Source organism: Lepus europaeus, chromosome 8, assembly GCF_033115175.1.
Source record: "Lepus europaeus isolate LE1 chromosome 8, mLepTim1.pri, whole genome shotgun sequence".
NCBI lineage: Eukaryota > Metazoa > Chordata > Mammalia > Lagomorpha > Leporidae > Lepus > Lepus europaeus.
In genome coordinates this window covers 80,082,033-80,102,311 of record NC_084834.1, presented here as the reverse complement: position 1 = coordinate 80,102,311, position 20,279 = coordinate 80,082,033, and the positions used below count along the sequence as shown (strand labels likewise).

At 35.8% G+C, this 20,279-nt stretch overlaps 1 protein-coding gene across 1 annotated transcript in view; it reads right to left on the bottom strand.

Annotated features, from left to right (window-relative positions):
- Positions 1–286: 286 nt before the first annotated feature.
- STPG2 (sperm tail PG-rich repeat containing 2) overlaps positions 287–20,279 on the bottom strand; it is a 574,923-nt gene continuing 554,930 nt past the window's right edge. Inside the window, exon 14 of the mRNA XM_062198909.1 lies at positions 287–418. Within this exon, the coding sequence (XP_062054893.1) occupies positions 287–418 (132 nt within the window). The remainder of the gene's footprint in view (positions 419–20,279) is intronic.

Below are 20,279 nucleotides of genomic sequence, written 5' to 3'. Positions count from 1 at the left end.
TCTCTCTCTCTCTCTCTGTCTCTCTCTCTCTCACTCTCTAACTCTGCCTGTCAAAAAAATAAAAAAAATAAGAAAAATTTAGGCATGGATTTAAAAATGTTGTGTGCCAAAAAACAATTTTTCATCACATTTTTCAACAGATGTCTGAACATCTCTTGTACAGGTTTTTGAACAAAGGAAAAAAATACTAGACCAAGGTATTGTATATGCAATTTATACATTGTAAAATATAGCAACCATATGATTCCATGAAGACAGGCTTACTCACCACTAGGAAGATTCCATTTTATCTCCCCAGATTTTTTTGTTTGGATTTTTGTTCTACAGTCAGGGTATTTTTCTTCTTAATCTGGGAAGCATTTGGTAGAGTGACATTAAAAGTTTTCTTCAGAACAGAATGTCTTAAAAATGGACTGAGCTGTGGAGATTCAAGGAAAAGAATAAAATATAATATTCATAAGATTTGAAATACTATTATGCATAAATCAATAATGAATTCATCAATGTAAGCCATTAACTCATCAACTTACTGCCATTGATTAATGCCTTACATGTTTGGGTTCTGGGAATTAATATATATAGATAGATAGATAGATAGACACACACACACACACATATATACATATATATATGTACTTGAACAAAAAAGTTGCAAGTCATGAGCTTGACTATAGTGTGTATAAAAAATTTGCCAAAAATCACACATAATTGAGACCAAAATCTTTCATAAGTTCTAAAATTGCATTTATCAAAGATCACCTAGTACCCCATAAATGCATGCAATTTTTATGGGTTAGTTAATTTTATGAATTATCAAAGAACTATAAAATAAGCATACAAAGAAAAAAAACTAAAACTATATTTAAAAAGAATCATGAATTTTACATATATTAATTTCAAGTAATTTTTATTCTCAAAATAACTTTTCCATCCTATGAAGGCAGATGCTGACTTTTCAAATATGCTTTCCTCTGCATTTATGCTTTTAAAAATATATAATTGAATTATTATCTACCTAAAATTATTTTGGTACCATGAACATGTAATAAAACCAGAAAGTCCATTTATCTTCACTATTCAACATAATGATGAAAACATTGAGAAAGACAATGATTTGAAATGATTTTAAAAATTGAAAAAAAAAGGCCAGCGCCATGGCTCAACAGGCTAATCCTCCGCCTTGCGGCGCCGGCACATGGGGTGCTAGTCCCAATTGGGGCGCCGGATTCTATCCCGGTTGCCCCTCTTCCAGGCCAGCTCTCTGCTATGGCCCAGGAAGGCAGTGGAGGATGGCCCAAGTCCTTGGGCCCTGCACCCGCATGACAGACCAGGAGAAGCACCTGGCTCTTGGCTTCGGATCAGCGCAATGCGCCAGCCGCAGCGGCCATTGGAGGGTGAACCAACGGCAAAAAGGAAGACCTTTCTCTCTGTCTCTCTCTCTCTCTCACTATGCACTCTGCCTGTCAAAAAAATAAATAGATAAATAAATAAAGAGATGAGTTTTGACTACTTTTATGAATGACAACTAGATTTCAAATATAATTGAGAAAAAACTAAGGAAGATTTCATTAACCAACATTTATATGAGTGCAATTTTTGTGACAGGTAACAGCAATAATATATCTCTAACATTTCTTTCCTTTTCATCACACTCCCCTCCCCAAGTACATAATATAGCTGGATATATGAAGCAGTTGAATTTGTTGAACTGAGATAAGTAGTTTCTAAATATAAGACAGGAATATTGTATTCCTACGTTTATAGCTTCTTCAAAACCTATCTGTATATGATAGGCTGAGAGTTACAGGTTTAAAGTCAGCTTCTTGTAGGATAATTAATAGATCTCAGGCATTTTTGATGTCTATGACCTTCAGAAGGTCATACTCTCTTTTATTCACCTTGGTTTCCTCATTTTTCTTTTTTTCTTTCTGTTTTATGAATTATTGATCTTTTTTTTTAAATTACCTATTTGAAAGACAGAGACAGTACCCATCAACTTCAATTGGCTCACTCATGAAATGTGCCAGATGGCCAGGACTAGACTAAATGGAAGAAACTGAGAACTCAGTACAGGTCTCTGTTGTTATTGGCATAAGCCATCACTTTTACCTTCCAGGGTCTGCATTAGAAAGAAGCTAGAATTGGGAGCTAGAGCGAAGAACCAAATCCAGATACCCCAGCATGGGACAAGAGTATCCTAACTGGTGTGTACTCATCATTGGGACAAATATCCAATCCCTGGTTTCCTCATTGTCCAGATGAAGTCAGAGCCTTACATAGATTTTCTGGTATTAATCAAGGTAAATCATGTAAACAGTCCTTGTTTTGAGAGCTAATATAAGTGAGTGGCCAAAAGCATAGACTTGTACCCTACATCTGCAACTTGTTTTCTGTGTGTTCTTTGCTGCTCAAATTTTGAAAATGAGGATGGTAAATAAGATATATATCTTATAGCATTGTTGTGAGGATTGAATGGATTAATATGTATAAATATATCAAACCTGACATCTTAAATTAATAGGGGTCTATTATATCTTATATAGTGTTGCCCAAATAATAGATATTTATATCAAATTACTTAGAATATTTTTTATTGTTAGAGTAGTGATAAACAGAGCAGATGTAGTCAGCTCTCAATCCAATGGTTGTCAAAGTAAATTATATCACATACATTTAGTATAAATTTAAAAGAATATTATTTCCATGATTAGGGTGATAACAGAGACAAGGTGTAACCATAATAAATACATTTTCTTTGCTTTTAAAATTCTAATTAACAAAAGCTAACTTCTAATCTTGTGACTAATCAGAAAGAATATTTGTTCAACAGATGGATAATTCTTGTATAAGAATTTCATGGCTAAATACAGTGATTGAGTCAATACTACAGTTTCTCCCAACAAAGAAAAACCCAGAATTGGATGGCTTCACTAATGAATTCTACCATACTTATAGAAAAGAATTACTTCTAATTTTTCTCAAACTATTCAAAACAATTGAAAGAGAGGGAATCCTCACAAAATCCTTTAATGAGACCAGTATGACCTTATTTCCAAACTGTTAAAAGATACAACAAAGAAAGAGAATTATAGACTGATATCACTGATGAACATAGATGTAAAATACCTCAACAAAATACTAGCTAATTGAATCCAACAACACATCAGAAAGATCATTCACCCAGATCAAGTAGGATTTATCCCTAATATGCAGGGATAGTTCAACATTTGAAAATCCATAAATGTAATATATCACTTAAACAAATTGATGAAAAAAATTATATGATTATCTGAGCCAGCGCCGTGGCTCACATGGTTAATCCTCTGCCTGCGGTGCTATCATCCCATATGGGCACTGGGTTCTAGTCCCAGTTGCTCCTCTTCCAGTCCAGCTCTCTGCTGTGGCCCGGGAGGGCAGTGGAGGATGGCCCAAGTGCTTAGGCCCCTGCACCCGCATGGGAGACCAGGAAGAAGCACCTAGCTCCTGGCTTCATATCGGCATAGCTCCAGCCATGGCAGCCATTTGGGGGGTAAATCAACAGAAGGAAGACCTTTCTCTTTGTCTCTCTCTCTCTCTCACTTACTCTATAAATAATTATATGATTATCTCAATAGGTGCAGAGAAAGTATTTGACAAAATATAAAACCATTCATGATTAAACCATTAAGCAAAGAGGGTATAAAACAAAGGTACCTCAACACAATCAAAGCAATATATGACAAACACACTACCAGCATCACATCAAAAATGGGAAAAGCTGGAAACATTTCCACTAAGATTGGGAGCCAGACAAGGATGCCCACTTTCACCATTACTTTCAATACAGTTCTGGAAGTTTTAACCAGAGACATTAGACAAGAAATAGAAATCAAAGGGATACAAATTGGAAAGGAAGCAGTCAACTTATTCCTGTTTGCAGACTATATGATCCACTAATACACCACTAAGAGATTACTGGAACTCAAAAGAGATTGTGGCAACATTGTAAGACATAAAATTAACACACATAAATCAATACCCTTTGTATACACAAACAATACCATGACTGAGAACAAACTTGTAAGATCAGTTCCATTCACAATAGCTACCAAAAAACTGAAATACCTTGGAATAAATTTAACCAAGGATGTAAAAGTTCTCTACCATTAATATTACAAAACATTAAGGAATTAAATAGTAGATGAAACAAAATGTAGAAAATCTTGCATGTTCAGGGATTGGAAGAAGCAATATCATCAACATATCCCTACTACAAAAAGCAACTTACAGATTCAATGTGATCCCTGTCAATATACCAAAAGTGTTCTTTTCAGATCTTGAAAAAATGACCTTAAAATTCATATAGAGTCACAGGAGACTTCAAATAGCAAAGGCATTCCTAAAAAACAAAAATGAAGCTGAAGGCATCACAATACCTGATTTAAATATACATTACAGAGCTACTATATTCACAACAGCTTGGTAATATCACAAAATACACAAAGATTAATGGAAGAGACTAGAGATCCCAGAAATTAATCCACACAACTACAACAAATAATCTTTGAGAAACATGGTAAAATCACTTTCTGGAGAAAGGATTAAAGCACCTGGCTCCTGCCATCGGATCAGCGTGGTGCACTGGTCACAGCGCGCCAGCCGTGGTGGCCATTGGAGGGTGAACCAATGGCAAAAGGAAGACCTTTCTCTCTGTCTCTGTCTCTCTCTCTCACTGTCCACTCTGCCTGTCAAAAATAAAAAAAAAATTTAAAAAAATTAAAAAAAATTTAAAAACTGTATATTTAAAATAAAAAAAGTGTTATTATAAAAATTAAAGAAAAAGGAAAGAAGTATGCTTGTTTGAAGGAGGAAGGAAGGGAGGAAGGGAGGCAATTATTTTATCTTCGAAGATTTCTATCTGTGAAATCCATGGCATCTGTTCTCTTTATATTAATATTTTTTTATCTTTTTAAACTTTTATTTAATAAATATAAATTTTGAAACTACACCTTTAGGATTATAGCGTATTTCCCTTCCATAACCACTCTCCTACCTGCAAACCATCCCATCTCCACTCCCTCTCCCATGCCATAATTCATTAAGATTCATTTTCAATGATCTTTATATACAGACGAAAAACTTAGTATATACTAAGTAAAGATTTCAACAGTCTGGACCCACAAAAACACACAAAGGATAAAGAACTGTTTGAATACTATTTTGCCATTAATTTGCATAGTACAACACATTAAGGACAGAGATCCTACATAGGGAGTAAGTGCACAGTGACTCCTGTTGTTGATTTAACAATTGACACTATTATTTATGATGTCAGTCATCACCCAAGGCTCTTATCATGAGATGCCAAGGCTATGGAAGCCTCTTAAGTTAAAAAACTCCAACCTTATTTAGACAAGACCATAATGAAATTGGAAGTTCTCTCCTCCCTTCAGAGAAAGATACCTCCTTCTTTGATGGCTCATTTTTTTCCACCGGGATCTCACTCACAGAGATCTTTCATTTAGGTCATTATTTTGCCAGAGCGTCTTGGCTTTACATGCCTGAGAAACTCTTATGGGCTTTTTAGCCTTATCTGAATGCCTTAAGGGCTGATTCTGAGGCCAGAGTGCTATTTAGGGCACTTGCCATTCTGAGTCTGCTGTGTATCCCACTTCCCATGTTAGATAATTATCTCCTTTTTAATTCTATCAATTATTATTAGTAGACAATGGTCTTTATATGTGAACCCTTTGACAATCCTGTTTATGATCAATTATGAACTTAAACTGATCACTTTAACTAGTAAGATGGCATTGGTACATGCCAACTTAATGGGATTTGGAATTCCATGCAACGTTTCTATCTCTACTATTGGGGTAAATCCAGGTGAGTATGTGCTGAACTGTACCTCTCCTCCCTCTCTTATTCCCACTCTTCTTTTTAACTGGATAAATTTGCAGTTAAATTTAAAGACCTAGGAATAATTGTGCATTAATTAAAGAGTTCAACCAATGGTATGAATTAGAACAAGAATATACTAAAAAGAATAAAATAGTAAGCTGTTCCTCACCAGTCAGGACAAGGGATGATCAAGTCATTGTTTCTCATAGTGTCAGTTTCACTTCTACAGGTTTCCTTGTAGGTGCTCATTTGTCACAAATCAGGGAGAACATAGGATATTAGACCATTTGAAACTGGCTTATTTCATTCAGCATTATGTTCTTCAGATTCCTCCATTTTGTTGCAAATGACCTGATTTCATTTTTTTTAACCATTATTGTATTCTATGTAGTACATATCCTCTAATTTCTTCATCCAGTCTTCTGTTGATGGGCATTCAGGCTGATTCCATATCTTAGCTATTGAGCTGCAATAAATGCAGATAGCTCTTTTATTTGTCAATTTAATTTCCCTTGGGTAAATCTCAAGGAGTGGGATGGCTGGGTCCTGTGGTAGTGCTATATTCAAGTTTCTGAGGAATTTCCAAACTGTCTTCCATAGTGGCTTTACCAGTTTGCACTCCCACTAACAGTGGATTAGTGTGCCTTTTCCCCCACATCCTCACCAGCATCTGTTGTTGGCAGATTTCTGTATGTAAGGCATTCCAGCCAGGGTGAGGTGAAACCTCATTGTAGTTTTCATTAGCATTTCCCTGATTGTTAGTGATCCTGAATATTTTTTCATGTGTCTGCTGGCCATTTGGATTTCCTCTTTTGAAAAATGTCTATTTAGGTGCTTGGCCTATTATTAAGTGGCTTGTTTAGTTGTTGTAGAGTTTTTGATCTCTTTATAGATTTTGGTTATTAATCCTTTCAGTTGCATAATTTGAAAATAGTTTTTCACATCTGTTGGTTGCCTCTTCACTTTCCTGACTGTTTCTTTGCAGTACAGAAACTTCTCAATTTGATGTAATCCCAATAGTTAATTCTGGCTTTGATTGCCTGTGCCTTCTGGGGTATTTTCCAAGAAGTCTTTGCCTGTGCCTATATCTTGCAGGGTTTCTCCAACATTCTCTAATAATTTGATGGTGTAGGGTCATATATTTTGATCTTTAATCCATGTTGAGTGGATTTTTGTATAAGGTGTAAGGTATGGTCTTGCTTCATGCTTCTGCATGTGGAAATCTATTTTCCCAGCACCAATGTTGAATAGACTGTCCTTATTCCAGGGATTGGTTTTAGATCCTTGATCAAATATAAGTTGGCTGTAGATGTTTGGATTGATTTCTGGTGTTTCTATTCTGTTCCATTGATCTATCTATCTGTTTCTGTATCAGTACCATGCTGTTTTGATTATAATTTTCCTGTAGTATGTCCTGAAATCTGGTATTGTGATGCCTCTGGCTTTGTTATCCAAGATTGCTTTAGCTATTCAAGGTCTCCTGTGTCTCCATATGAAATTCATCATCATTTTTTCCATATCTGAGAAGAATGCCTTTGGTATTTTGATTGGTATCGTATCGAATCTATAAATTGCTTTCAGAAGAATGGACATTTTGATGATATTGATTCTTCCATCCATGAGCATCGAAGATTTTTCCATTTTTTGGTATCCTCTTCTATTTCTTTCATTAAGGTTTTGTAATTCTCCTCATACAGATCTTTGACATTGTTAGTTAAGTTTATTCCAAGGTATTTGATTTTTTTTTTTGTAGCTATCACGAATGGGATTGATCTTAGAAGTTTTTTTTTCTCAGCCATGGCATTGTCTGTGTATACCAAGGCTGTTGATTTTTGTGCACTGATTTTACATCCTGCTACTTTGCCAAACTCTTCGATGAGTTCCAATAGTCTCTTAGTAGAGTTCTTTGGGCCCCCTAAATAAAGAATCATATCATCTGCAAAGAAGGATAGTTTGACTTCTTCCTTCCAAATTTGTATCCCTTTAATTTCTTTTTCTTACCTAATGGCTCTGGCTAAAACTCCCAGTACTATATTGAATAGCAAGTGTGAGAGTGGTCATCCCTGTCTGGTACCAGATCTCAGTGGAAATGCTTCCAACTTTTCCCCATTTAATAGGATGCTGGCTGTGGGTTTTTCATAAATTGCTTTGATTGTATTAAGGAATGTTCCTTCTATACCCAGTTTGCTTAGCGTTTTCATTATGAAAGGGTGTTGTATTTTATCAAATGCTTTCTCTGCGTCTATTGAGAGAATCATATGGTTTTTCTTCTGCAGTTTGTTAATGTGGTGTATCACATTGATTGAACTGTGAACATTGAACCATCCCTGCATACCAGGGATAAATTCCACTAGGTCTGGGTGGATGATCTTTCTGATGTGCTGTTGAATTCTGTTGGCCTTATTTTATTGGGGATTTTTGTATCTATGCTCATCAGGGAAATTTTTCTGTAATTCTCTTTCTCTGCTGCACCTTTTTCAGGTTTAGGAATTGAGGTGAAGCTGGCTTCATAGAAAGAATTTGGGAGGATTCCCTTTCTTTCAATTGTTTTGAATAATTTGAGTAGAATTGGAGTTAGTTCTTCTTTAAATGTCTCATAGAATTTGGCAGTGAATCCGTCTGGTCCTGGGCTTTTCTTTGTTGGGAGGGCCTTTATTACTAATTCAAATTCTGTCTCAGTTATGGGTCTGTTTAGGTTTTCTATGTCTTCAGGGTTCAATTTAGGTAGGTTGTATGTGTCCAGAATCTATCCATTTCTGATAATTTCCCTGTTTGTTGGCATACAACTCTTTTCAGTAATTTCTGATGACTCTTTTATTACTGTGGTGTCTGTTGTTACACTCCCTTTTTCATCTATGATTTTATTGATTTGGGTCTTCTATCTCCTTTTTATGGTTAATTGGGCCAATGGTGTGTCAATTTTTTTTTCAAAAAACCAGTTCTTTGTTTGCTGATCTTTTGTAATTTTTTTTGGCTACAATTATGTTGATATCTTCTCTACTTTTAATTATTTCTCTTCTCCTACTAGTTTTAGGTCTGGTTTGCTACAGTTTTTCTAGTTCATTAACATTTCTTTTAAATAGCCAGGTACCCTGTAATTTGGTGCATATACCTGGTGTTAAATTGGAAATGGCATAGAAAATTAATTAATTTTTTAAAAATATCATGTAGGATGTCTGTCTTTAATGTGCTGTACACTGTTATTTAATGCTATAACTGGTACTCCAACAGTATTTTTTCACTTTGTGGTGCTATATGGGGGCAAACTGTTGAAATCTTTACTTAATATATACTAAACTGATCTTCTGTATATAAAGAGAATTGAAAATGAATCTTGATGTGAATGGAATGGGAGAGGGAGCGGGAAAGGGGAGGGTTGCGGGTGGGAGGGAAGTTATGGGGGGGGAAGCCATTGTAATCCATAAGCTATTATTATTATTATTATTTATATTCATTAAATAAAAGTTAAAAAAAATAGTTACATGTTCCTATTGAATTGATCCCTTAATCATTACATAATGCTCCTCTTTGTCTCTCTTAACAGTTTTTTGTGTTTTGTATGATATTAAGATGGCTATGCAGGCACTTTTTTAGTTTTTGTTGGCATGGAATATCTTTTTCCAACCTTTCACTTTCAGTCTTCATGCACCTTTGTTGAAAGATGTGTTCTTGTTAGCAGGAAATACATGGGTTTTGTTCCTTAATCCATTCAGCCAGTCTGTGTCTTTTAACTGGACAGTTCAGGCCATTAACATTCAAAGTGACTATTGATAAGTAGTGACTTTGCCCTGCCATTTTTCCAAAGATATTTCTAATATATAGTTTGAATTCCCTGTGATCTTTTACTGAGAGATTTTCTTCCTTTACCTTCTTTCATACTGATGACTGTGTTTCTGTGTTTCGGTGTGTAACACATCTTTAAGCATCTTTTGCAGGGCTGCACGAGTGGCAACAAATTCTTTCTGTTTGCTATGAAAGGTCTTTATTTCACCTTCATTCACAAATGAGAGCTTTGCAGGATATAATATTCTAGGATGGCAGTTTTTCTCTCTTAGTACTTGGGCTATATCTTGCTACCACTCCCTCCTAGCCTGTAGGATTTCTGATGAGTAGTGTGGTGTGAGTCTAATTGGAGATCCTTTGAGAGTAATCTAGCATTTCTCTCTTGTAGATTTTAGACGCTTCTTATGTTTCACTGTGGTGAGTTTGATTACAATGTGTCATGGTGAGGATCTTGTCTGATCATGTTTATTAGGAGTTCTGTGTGCTTGGTGTACTTGGATGTCTCTGTGTTTTACAAACCCGGGAACTTTTCTGCTAGTATCTCACTAAAAAGGTCTTCTAATCCTTTCTCTCTCTCCATGCCTTCAAAAACTCCTAGAACCTGAATGTTGGGTTTTTTAATAATATCCTGTAGATACCCAATCATATTTTTTAGATTTCTAATTTCCTCTTGTCTTTTTGTGACTCTATACTTTCCTGTGTTCTGTCTTGTAAGTCTGATATTCTCTCTTCTGCCTCAATGATTCTGTTTTTAAGGCTCTCAAACTTTTTTTTTGTCCTATTGAATTCTTCATTTCATTTTGATTTTCTTCAATATCTCAATTTTATGTTCTATTGAATTTTACTTGATTACTCCTTAAGATTTCATTTTCATAGAGAGATTTTCTTTCATGTCCTGCTTGTATTTCAGTAGTTTGTGCATTTGTTTTTGATTACTTCTAAGTATTCTTATCATCGATTTTTTGAGTTTCACTTCTCACATTTCTTCTATCTCATCATCTTTATAATCTTGTATTGAAGTGCCATGTTCTTTTGGGAGTGTCATGTTGTCTTCCTTATTCTTGTTCCTTGGGTTGTTGCGTTTTTTTGTTTGGCATTTGTGGAGATACTGCTTGGTTTCTTATTTTTTTTTCCCCCACTGTGGCAGCTTTTCTCACTGTACTATGACACTGTAGTTAAGTGCACTGTCTGCTTTTAGTGAATTTCTAGAGGCTTGTTGTGGGTGTGACCAGAGAGCTCTGTTCAGTTTTCTAGGTGTAAGGGTGTGCCTAAGGTGATACTCTCAGGTTTGGCAAAGTAAATCTCTCTCTCTCTCTCTCTCTCTCTCTCTCTCTCTTTCTAATCAGAAGGGAAGTAATTCCACTCAGCTGAGCTCTTCTCCTCATTGGTGATCAAGTGCATGAGTGCTAGCCCCAGTGGGTATAATACTCGTCTGCTCTGTCCCAAGGACCACACAAAGGATCTAAGCAGTCCTCAGTGTAAGCTCAGATTTCCCTGCAATGTCTCTCACCTGGTAGCTAGGGCTGCCTGAGCTTGTGGCATCTCCCACTGAGACTACTCAAAGTCTAGGCCACACAATGAGTTCTCCCACATACCCGCAGTTTTTTTTTTTTCCCCCCCCATAGTCCCACTTCAGAAGCTCCACACATTCACTAGGTCTTAGTCTCCTGTTATTACTCCCCACCAAAGTCAGGTTTCTCTGCTCGGCAGATTGCTGTGTGCAGCCCTGAGCAGGTGCAGCTGTTATGTATGTCCTAAATAGCACCCACTCTTTCGGCTCGTACGCCTTTGTAAGGTGATTGGAGAGAAAGAATCGTGTCCATACTACCCCTTTTATTTTTCCTCTCTTCTAGTTAGGCTGGTGTACTTGCACCCACGAGGCTTCATGCTTCATTCCCTACAGGCAGTTCCTGCTGCTTCTCCACCAATGTCTCTGGCTACTGCAGTTTCATCTCACCTCACTCTCCAGTGTTGGTGCGGAGGCTCTTGGAAGCTAGAGTTCCGAGCCATGGGCACCCATGCCCTCCACATATGTCCACCGTGTTCCTCTAATTATGGAAGAGTTTCCTCTGTCTTTTTTTTTCCTATCTATTCCCTGAGACTACACTATCTCCACTTTCATTAAATTATCTTGTCTTAGACTAGATCAGTAAGCTCCTTCCCTATTCTGCCATCTTGGAACACACCCCCCATAAATTTTTTTTAAAAGAAGGTAATACAAATTAGGGAGAAAAAAGATTCATATAATTACCCCTAAAACTGCAGTCATATACAAAATCTTTCATGATTTAAAGAAGGAGAACTGAAAAACTTCCACCTATTTCTTTCTATCTTTAATTCATTCCATGGGTGAAAATCATATACCTGTAATATGCAGGTATCATAACAATAAAACTGTCATAAAAAAAGACAAATCCCAGGTTTCATGGATTTCAGCTACCAATGATCAGATAATCCTAAATAAATTTAAATTCAAGTGGTTAAAAGATCTCTAAAAAAGGGTTACATAGAAATAAAATAGAAAGCTGTACCCAAGTAAAAGAGATCAGAGACTTCGTTAAGGAAGTTATGAACTGAAATCTGAAGGAAGGACAGACTTAACTAGGCAGTGGTCGAGAGGAGTATGAGACAAGCTCTCCAGGCTCTGAGTTCAATAAAAGCAAGTATCCTGCAGCATGTATTAGTAACCAAAAGAACAATGGGCCCGCAGTAGCATACATCAAAGGAGGCCTGATGAGGGATGATGTCATGCGGATAAGTAGGAAATATGAAGGAAGTTAGTCTTTATAATAAAATCAAAAAGAGGAAATGAAGCTTATTAAACAGAGAATGAGAGGTTACTTTCTCATTTGCTTTTTAGAAAAACCATTCCTAGCTCTATTTTGCATTAATATTTTTATCATACCTTGGACATCATATGTATGCTTTAAGCACTGAAATTAGTGTGTATCAAGAAGGATCTTGGGGCCTGCACTGTGGCGTAGTGGGTAAAGCCACCACCTGTGGTGACAGCATCTCTTATGGGCACCAGTTCGAGTTCCTGCTGCTCCACTTCCAATGCAGCTCTCTCTATGGCCTGGGAAAGTGGTAGAAGATGACCCAAGCCCTTGTGCCCCTGCACCCATGTGGGAAACCCTGAGGAAGCTCCTGGCTCCTGGCTTCGGATCAGCAGAGCTCTGGCCATTGTGGCCAATTGGGTAGCGAACAAGAGGATGGAAGACCTCTCTCTCTGTCTCTCTCCCTCCCTCTCTCTCTCTCTCTCTCTCCCTGTGTCTCCTGCTCTCTCAGTGTACTCTGACTTTCCAATAAATAAATCTTTCAAAAAAAGAGGGATCTGAGTTTGTAATTACCTTCTGAAAGGAATGATAGTCTGATACTTGGGGAGGGTGAAATGATTTAAACTTGAAAATATGTACATTAACTGCAAGTAGGCCACCGAATGACTGTAGCATGAGAGAAGGACCCACCCTCCAGCCTTTAGGAACTTCCAAATTCATAGCCATATATGGAAAAGTGAGCAAATGAAAGATATTATTATGGAGCAGGCAGGAGAATGTCATAGAGTGTGGTGTGTTAGGGAAACCAAAGAAAATATATCTGTATGATTTTAATATTCAACACACTGAGAAGTAAATTAAGAAGTGGGCTGAAATATTCTTATAGTAAGAGAAAAGGGGTATATTATTGATTTAATTGAGATTAACTGAAGTGAATACAATCCACATGAGAGGGAATTGAGGAGAAATATGGAAGAAGTGGTGTAATAAATTTTTAAAAGATTTAACTTCACAAATAGGAAATTGAAAAAAAAAGTAGGCAGAGTTAAATGAAGGATTGAGAAATATTTATTTATAATTTTCTTTTTATGTCATAAGCAAAAAAAAACCTTGAAACTAAAGGATAACAATAATCACTCTGTCATGGAGAGTGAGAAGAAATAACTGATAGAGAAATGTCATAGAAAATACAGACTGGAGTAAAAATCTAATAACATAAGGTGTATGCAGGAATTGATGTTAGGAAAACAGACTGATCTGTTTAACACTTGGAAAGGATTATAGGACAGAATTACAAGCAGTATAATTGAGAGGGGCTCCATCTGCGTTTTTGTTGGTTTTCCATAATAATGGTACCCAGTGTTCTTCCTACTCAAAACTCCTTGGAAATGACCAAGGAAATATATACAATTAGGGAAAATCTCATGGTAATGTTTTGAAACAAGCATAAAACTATGATCTGCTGAGATTTCAAAGGATCATGCTAGTTATAATAGAGATGGTAGGGGACTAAAGGGTGACTTGTAGAATTAATTCAAGCCTCCTCTCTCCCATCTCCAACCAACTTCCAAGAAAAAAAAAATAATAAGTTCAAAAAGTTAAGTTTGTCATTTCCTAGAAATGAGGAAGTACAGTAGTACATTGTGGATGAAATATTGGAGTCAATATATTAAGAGGCCTGAATTTAAATCCTATTAAAGCCCTTAACTTAGAAGTAAGCAGTCAACTTTCTTTCTGATACAGAAGCTAAACCAAGCTAAGATACAATAACATCTGAATCTAGCACAGGGGAGGTAGAAGCGGAGTGGATATATTAGGCTTTATCTACTTTCTAGGAAAGAAATGATATTCTTCCTGTGGCTACCTACTGTACCAGATCTCTGTCTCTCTAAACTTCTACAAAGGCTCTTGGACCTGAAGAGGTCTGACATTGAGCACCCACTGTAGGAAGATTCAGATAACAGAGATGGATGATACCATATAATAAAAGCAATAACAATAATTGTGCTCACTTTGGCAGCACATATACTACTACTACTAATAGTAATAATGATAATAATAATTTATAGAATCTGTAAGTTATTAGATATTTAAAACAATGCTTCTGAAGCCCAAAAACAGGTGGTAAATTCAATGGAAAAAGCTTGGTAGGCATGAAATAAACATAAGCATTAGCATCTGATAAAACTGGCATTTCGATTACCAGAAAGAAGATGCATTTAAAGGTCACAGGATCTACAATAATGAGCTTTATATTTGTAAAAATACAGAAATGACCATATATTATATCTAGATATTACATGCAAACATGCATTACAATGTTTTTAAAAATGGAACATTACAATAGGTATTGTAACTGAAAGTACAAATGCCTATCAGGAGTAGAATTTTGTTTTAGGAAATTATACTATTTCTGCAAAAAGTGATATCAGACATGACATTTATTTTAGTCATAGTTTATATAATAGGAAATCCAGGAAAATCTGTCAAAATTTCCAGGAACAAACTATTGATAATATTTGAGAAATTATTCTAGATATAGAAAAAATAGAATGTTCCCACATTTTATAAAGTTCACATATTTGATTTTAATGAATGGCTGCTATTAATTATTAAAAGTATATGCAGTATCAGACATTAAGATGTACTCCAAAGTTACACCAATCAAGCAAGTGTGATATTTGGAAAATAACAGACAAATCGGTCAATAAAACAGAAGAAAGAGCACATGAATAAACCCACACAAATATAGTCAATTGCTTTTTTTACAAATGCATTCCCATGAGAAAAAGGTAGTAAAAACATATAAAAGATAACATAGAGAGACATTTAGATGGTCTTGGGTTTTTAGATATAAAACTAAAGGCTTGATCTATGACAGAAATAATAAGATGTAATTCATTAAAATTAAAAATTTTTGTTCTGCAAAAAACTATCAAGAAAATTAAAAGATTACCTATAAACTCAAAGAACATATTTACAAAACACATATATGATAAAATGATTTATTCAAATATATAGCACTCATTCAAAATATGCAGAATCTTTAAAATAAAACAATTAGAAAATAAAATATTCATTTAGGACATGATCAAATAAATAAATGGGTGACTAATCAATGGCAAATAAACATATGAAAAAGATGTCCACACCATATGTCACTAGGAAATCAGAAATTGAAACAATGAAATTCCTGAATCCAGTGCCATGGCACATTAAGTATTATTACTGCCTGAGAGGCTGGCATCCAGTATGGGCACCAGTTCAAGTTCTGGCTGCTCCACTTCCAATCCAACTCCCTGCTAATGGTCTGGGAAAGCAGCAGAAGATGGCCCAAATCCTTGGGCCCCTGAATCCATGTGGGAGACCTGGAAGAAGCTCCTGACTCCTGGGTTTGGATAGGACCAGCTCTGGCTATTGTGGCCATTTGGGGAGAGAACCAACAGGTGGAAGATTATCTCACTATCTTTTTTTCTCTCTAACTCTGCATTTCCAATTAATAATTATATCCTATTAATAAATACATCCCTAAAAAAATAAAAATCAATGAGTTCCTCTACATGTCTATTAGAAGATCCAAAAATCCCAAATTTTGTAATGATGTAAAGAACAGGGACTCTTGTTCATTGCTGATGGAAATACAAAATGGTCAGCTACTTTAGAAGAATGTTTGGTAGTTGTTTAATAAAACTAAGCATACTCTTATTATATAACTGAGAAATCACATTCCATGGTTTTCATCCAATTGAATTGAAAATTAACATCTACAAATAATCTGCACATGGATATTTATAGTAGTATTGTTCATAATTACCCAAACTTGAACTAATCAAAATGTCATTCAGTAGGTGAATTAATAAGTAATCTGTTGTATGAAACTTATTCAGCCAAAAAAAATTGAACTATTGGGGCCAGTGCTGTGGTACAACAGATTAAAGCCCCAGCCTGCAGCATTGGCATCCCATATGGGTGCCGTTTGAGTATTGGCTGCTCCACTTCCTATCCAGCTTCCTGCTAATGTGCCTGGGAAAGCAGTGGAGAATATTCCAAGTCCTTGGGTCCCTGCACCCTTGTTGTAGACCTAGAAGAAGCTCCCAGCTTCTGGCTTTGGATGGGCTCAGCTCCGGCCGTTGCAGCCATTTGGGGAATGAAACAGCAGATGAAGACCTCTCTCCGTCTTTACCTCTCTCAGTAACTCTGTTGTTCAAAGAAATAAAATAAATATTTTTAGAAAGTTGAGCTATTGGGGCCAGTGCTATGGCACAGTAGATTAAGCTGTCTCCTGACACTGCCATCCCATATGAGCACCTGTTCCAAACCAGATCCAGCTTCCTGGGAAAGCAATGCACAACAGCCTAGGTGCTTGATCTTCTGCCACCCACAGTGGAGACCCAGTTGAAGTTCCTTGCTTCTGGCTGCTGGCTCCAGGCCTGCCTTGGCTGTTGTAGCCATTTGTGGAGTGAAACAATGGATAGATCCCTATTTCTCTTTGTGTATCTCTCCTTCTCTTTATGTGACTCTGCCTTTCAAGAAAATGAATAAATTTTTTTAAAGTGTATCAAGCCATGAAAAGACATAAAGGACATTTAAATTCATATTACTGAGTGAAAGAAAGCAATCTGAAAAAGTTATATACCATATGATTCCAAATATATGATACTCTGGGATGGCAAAATTCGGCAGTGAGTAGAAAGATCATGGCTGCAAGGTGTTAGAGAAAAGGGAGGGAACAGGTGGGACACAGACGATTTTTTAAAACAGTGAAATAATCAGTATGATATGACAATTGTGGATATATGTCATTTTTCAAAACATATAGATGATAGAACTAAGAATGAATTATATTGTAATATACAGACTTTGGGTGATAATGACATTTCATTGTAGGTTCATCAATTATAACAAAGGTACCATTCAGGTAGGCAATGTGAATAGAGGCAGGAGGCTAGGGTGGGGGACACAGGGTATGTGTGAATTCTATATTTTCTACTCAGTTTTGCTATGAGTGTAAAACTGCTCTGAAAATAGTCCATTGAAATTATGTGGATTTTCAAATTCTTCTAAAAGAATACTAAAGTACAGTTTTAAAAAGAATAATAGGAGAAGAAGCTTTCTCTATTACAAATTAAGTGATTTAATGAATTATAATGATTAAAATACAGATGCACAGTATATTAGCTGTTCCTTATTATAATGAAATACCTGAGAGAAGTTAACTGCATAAAAAAGAAAAAGCTAATGCAGCTCTTAGTTTTAGAGGTCAAGAACATGGTCAGGCAACCCCACTGGTTTAACATGTGGTGAAGGTGGTGGACGGTAATGGTGAAGCATGTAGAGGAAGGATCACATGGAGAGCCAGGAAATAGAGAGGCTGGGTCCCACTCCAGCTTTATAACCAACTGTCTTACAAGAACTACCTTCCAAGGACATGCCTCCAGTGATCTAAAAGCCTTCCCTAGGTCCATAACCTAAACACCATAATTAAGTTTCCACATAAATTACCATTTATGACTTTGGTGTTTAGCGTCATATGTGAGTTTGGAAGTCAAATCATGTTCAAACTGTAGTACACTGCTATGTTATCTGGCAGATAAATTATTGGGTGAAAACAATGTTTGTCATACTCAAATGTTACCAAGGTATATGTTGCCATCAAACTTGCCAACATCATTAATTTATCCTATTGGAAAATTGCTTTTCATGTATTTTTATCTCATAGTATTAAATATAAATGAAATGAAAATTAAGACTAATTTGCAGTATTTTTTTTTCAAAATACATTTGTATACAAACATGAAAGAAGCTAAAGCACTGTTAAAAAAATTTAATGGGGGCCGGCGCTGTGGCTCACTAGGTGAAGCCTCTGCCTGAGATGGCGGCATCCCAAATGGGTGCCAGGTTTTAGTCCCAGTTGCTCCTCTTCTAGTCCAGCTCTCTGTTGTGGCCCGGGAGGGCTGCAGAGGATGGCCCAAATGCTTAGGCCCCTGCATCCACATGGGAAACCAGGAAGAAGCACCTGGCTCCTGGCTTTGGATCAGTGCAGTGCCGGCTGTGGCAGCCATTTGGGTAGTGAACCAACAGAAAGAAGACCTTTCTCTCTGTCTCTCTCACTGCCTATACCTCTACCTGTCAAATAATTTAAAAAAAAAACAAATTAATGGATGACTATCAGGCTGAAAAATTTTCCTTGCCTGGGAGTTTTATGTAAGCGAATTCATCTCAGTGAAAACAGTAAAACATTAAAGCTTAATCAATCAGAAACCACCAAGTAATCTTTAACTAGGGACTTCCCACTTTTTCTTTTTTTTTTTTAATGAATCAGATATTTTCTTTCTGCTGCTTTTATGAGAAATCTAATAAAAGTTTACACATTGCATTGCCTTGGTGGAGTAGTGAACCTTTGCCATCTAATGCTGTCTAATTCATGAGAAACTGCTAAATTACCTATTCAGAATTTTTATATGCCTGAGTTTGCCTTTTAGTACTTTGCAACAAAAAATAAAAGGCAAAATCACTACTAATGCAAGTAAAATGCTGAAGGAGAATGACAAGCAAATATATGATGAGGCAGCTTGGGTTTGTTGAAAAATAAAAAGCCAGCACCCCAATTAAACATAAAATCTCAAATTACAGGATATTTGAGCAATGGGGTGGTGCTAACAGGAAGCTAAAGAAAAATTAACTTTAATGACTTAATCATAGTGAAGAGGTGGCAAAGAAAAGGACAAAACTTACAATGGTAAGTGAAAAAAAATGAAGTGATAGGATGGCAACATATCATCATAAGTTGTTAATTACACAAAAGCACCTTCTAATTAACAACTTGTTTCCTCTTAGATAATATGCAGTGGGAGCAGTAAAAAGAGTGGCATCCTCACTAGAGAGATGCAAATAGTTATTTTGCATTCAAAGCTTTCTCTACCTGAAGATACAAAGGAATGTGAGATAGGCCCTAAGTATATTTGATCCACATTGAAATCTTGTTCAAACTGTAACTTTCATAATACAAAAGTATCTAAAAGTACTTGTCTGCAGCAGAGTAGTCTAAGGAACACATAGATCTTATTCTATGATCTGTGGTTTGCAAAATATATTTAAAATTAATCTGAACTAAAAAATAATTTATTTATGCCATTTCATTGAAATTATAAAGAGTATTATTAAAATATGAATTACAATTATGGTAAAATCAATACAATGCTAAAAGCTATATGCTTTCTGTCTCAAGCTTATAATGAAGTAAAAACTAAAATGAATATATTCTAACGGCATTGTTTATAGTTTTCACTGTCATTATAACAATATGGTTTATATTCATTATGTATAATAAAGTACAATGATTAAGACATTTTAGTCACAAGGTGTTATGATGGCATTTTAATGCATCTGTTTGGTAGGACAGCAACTACAGATGTATTTTCTTTGTGATGATGAATGGGTTTTCAAAGAACAGTAGGAAATTAAAAAAAATGCACTACACCATTTTCTGTCAGAGAAGGATGAGAAGATAATGACCTGTTAACTTTTATACTAATGATAGAGGTCCACATTAGAAGAGAGAATAAATGAATATTGAAACTAAGTTTGCCAAATAGCTTCCATAAGGTAACCTCCTGAAAAACACAGAAAGACATAACCTGTTCTAGGTTACAGGAGATAAAAGGAACATGCAATTAAATGCAACAGATGATCCTGGAGACAAAATAGTATAGAGAAATTAGAAAATTAAAATAAGGACTAATTTATAGATAATAATATTGCATCAATGATAATTTTCCAGAAGTATTTACTAGATTATGATATCTGGTAGATTCAGATAGTTACATGTGTGAGAATAAC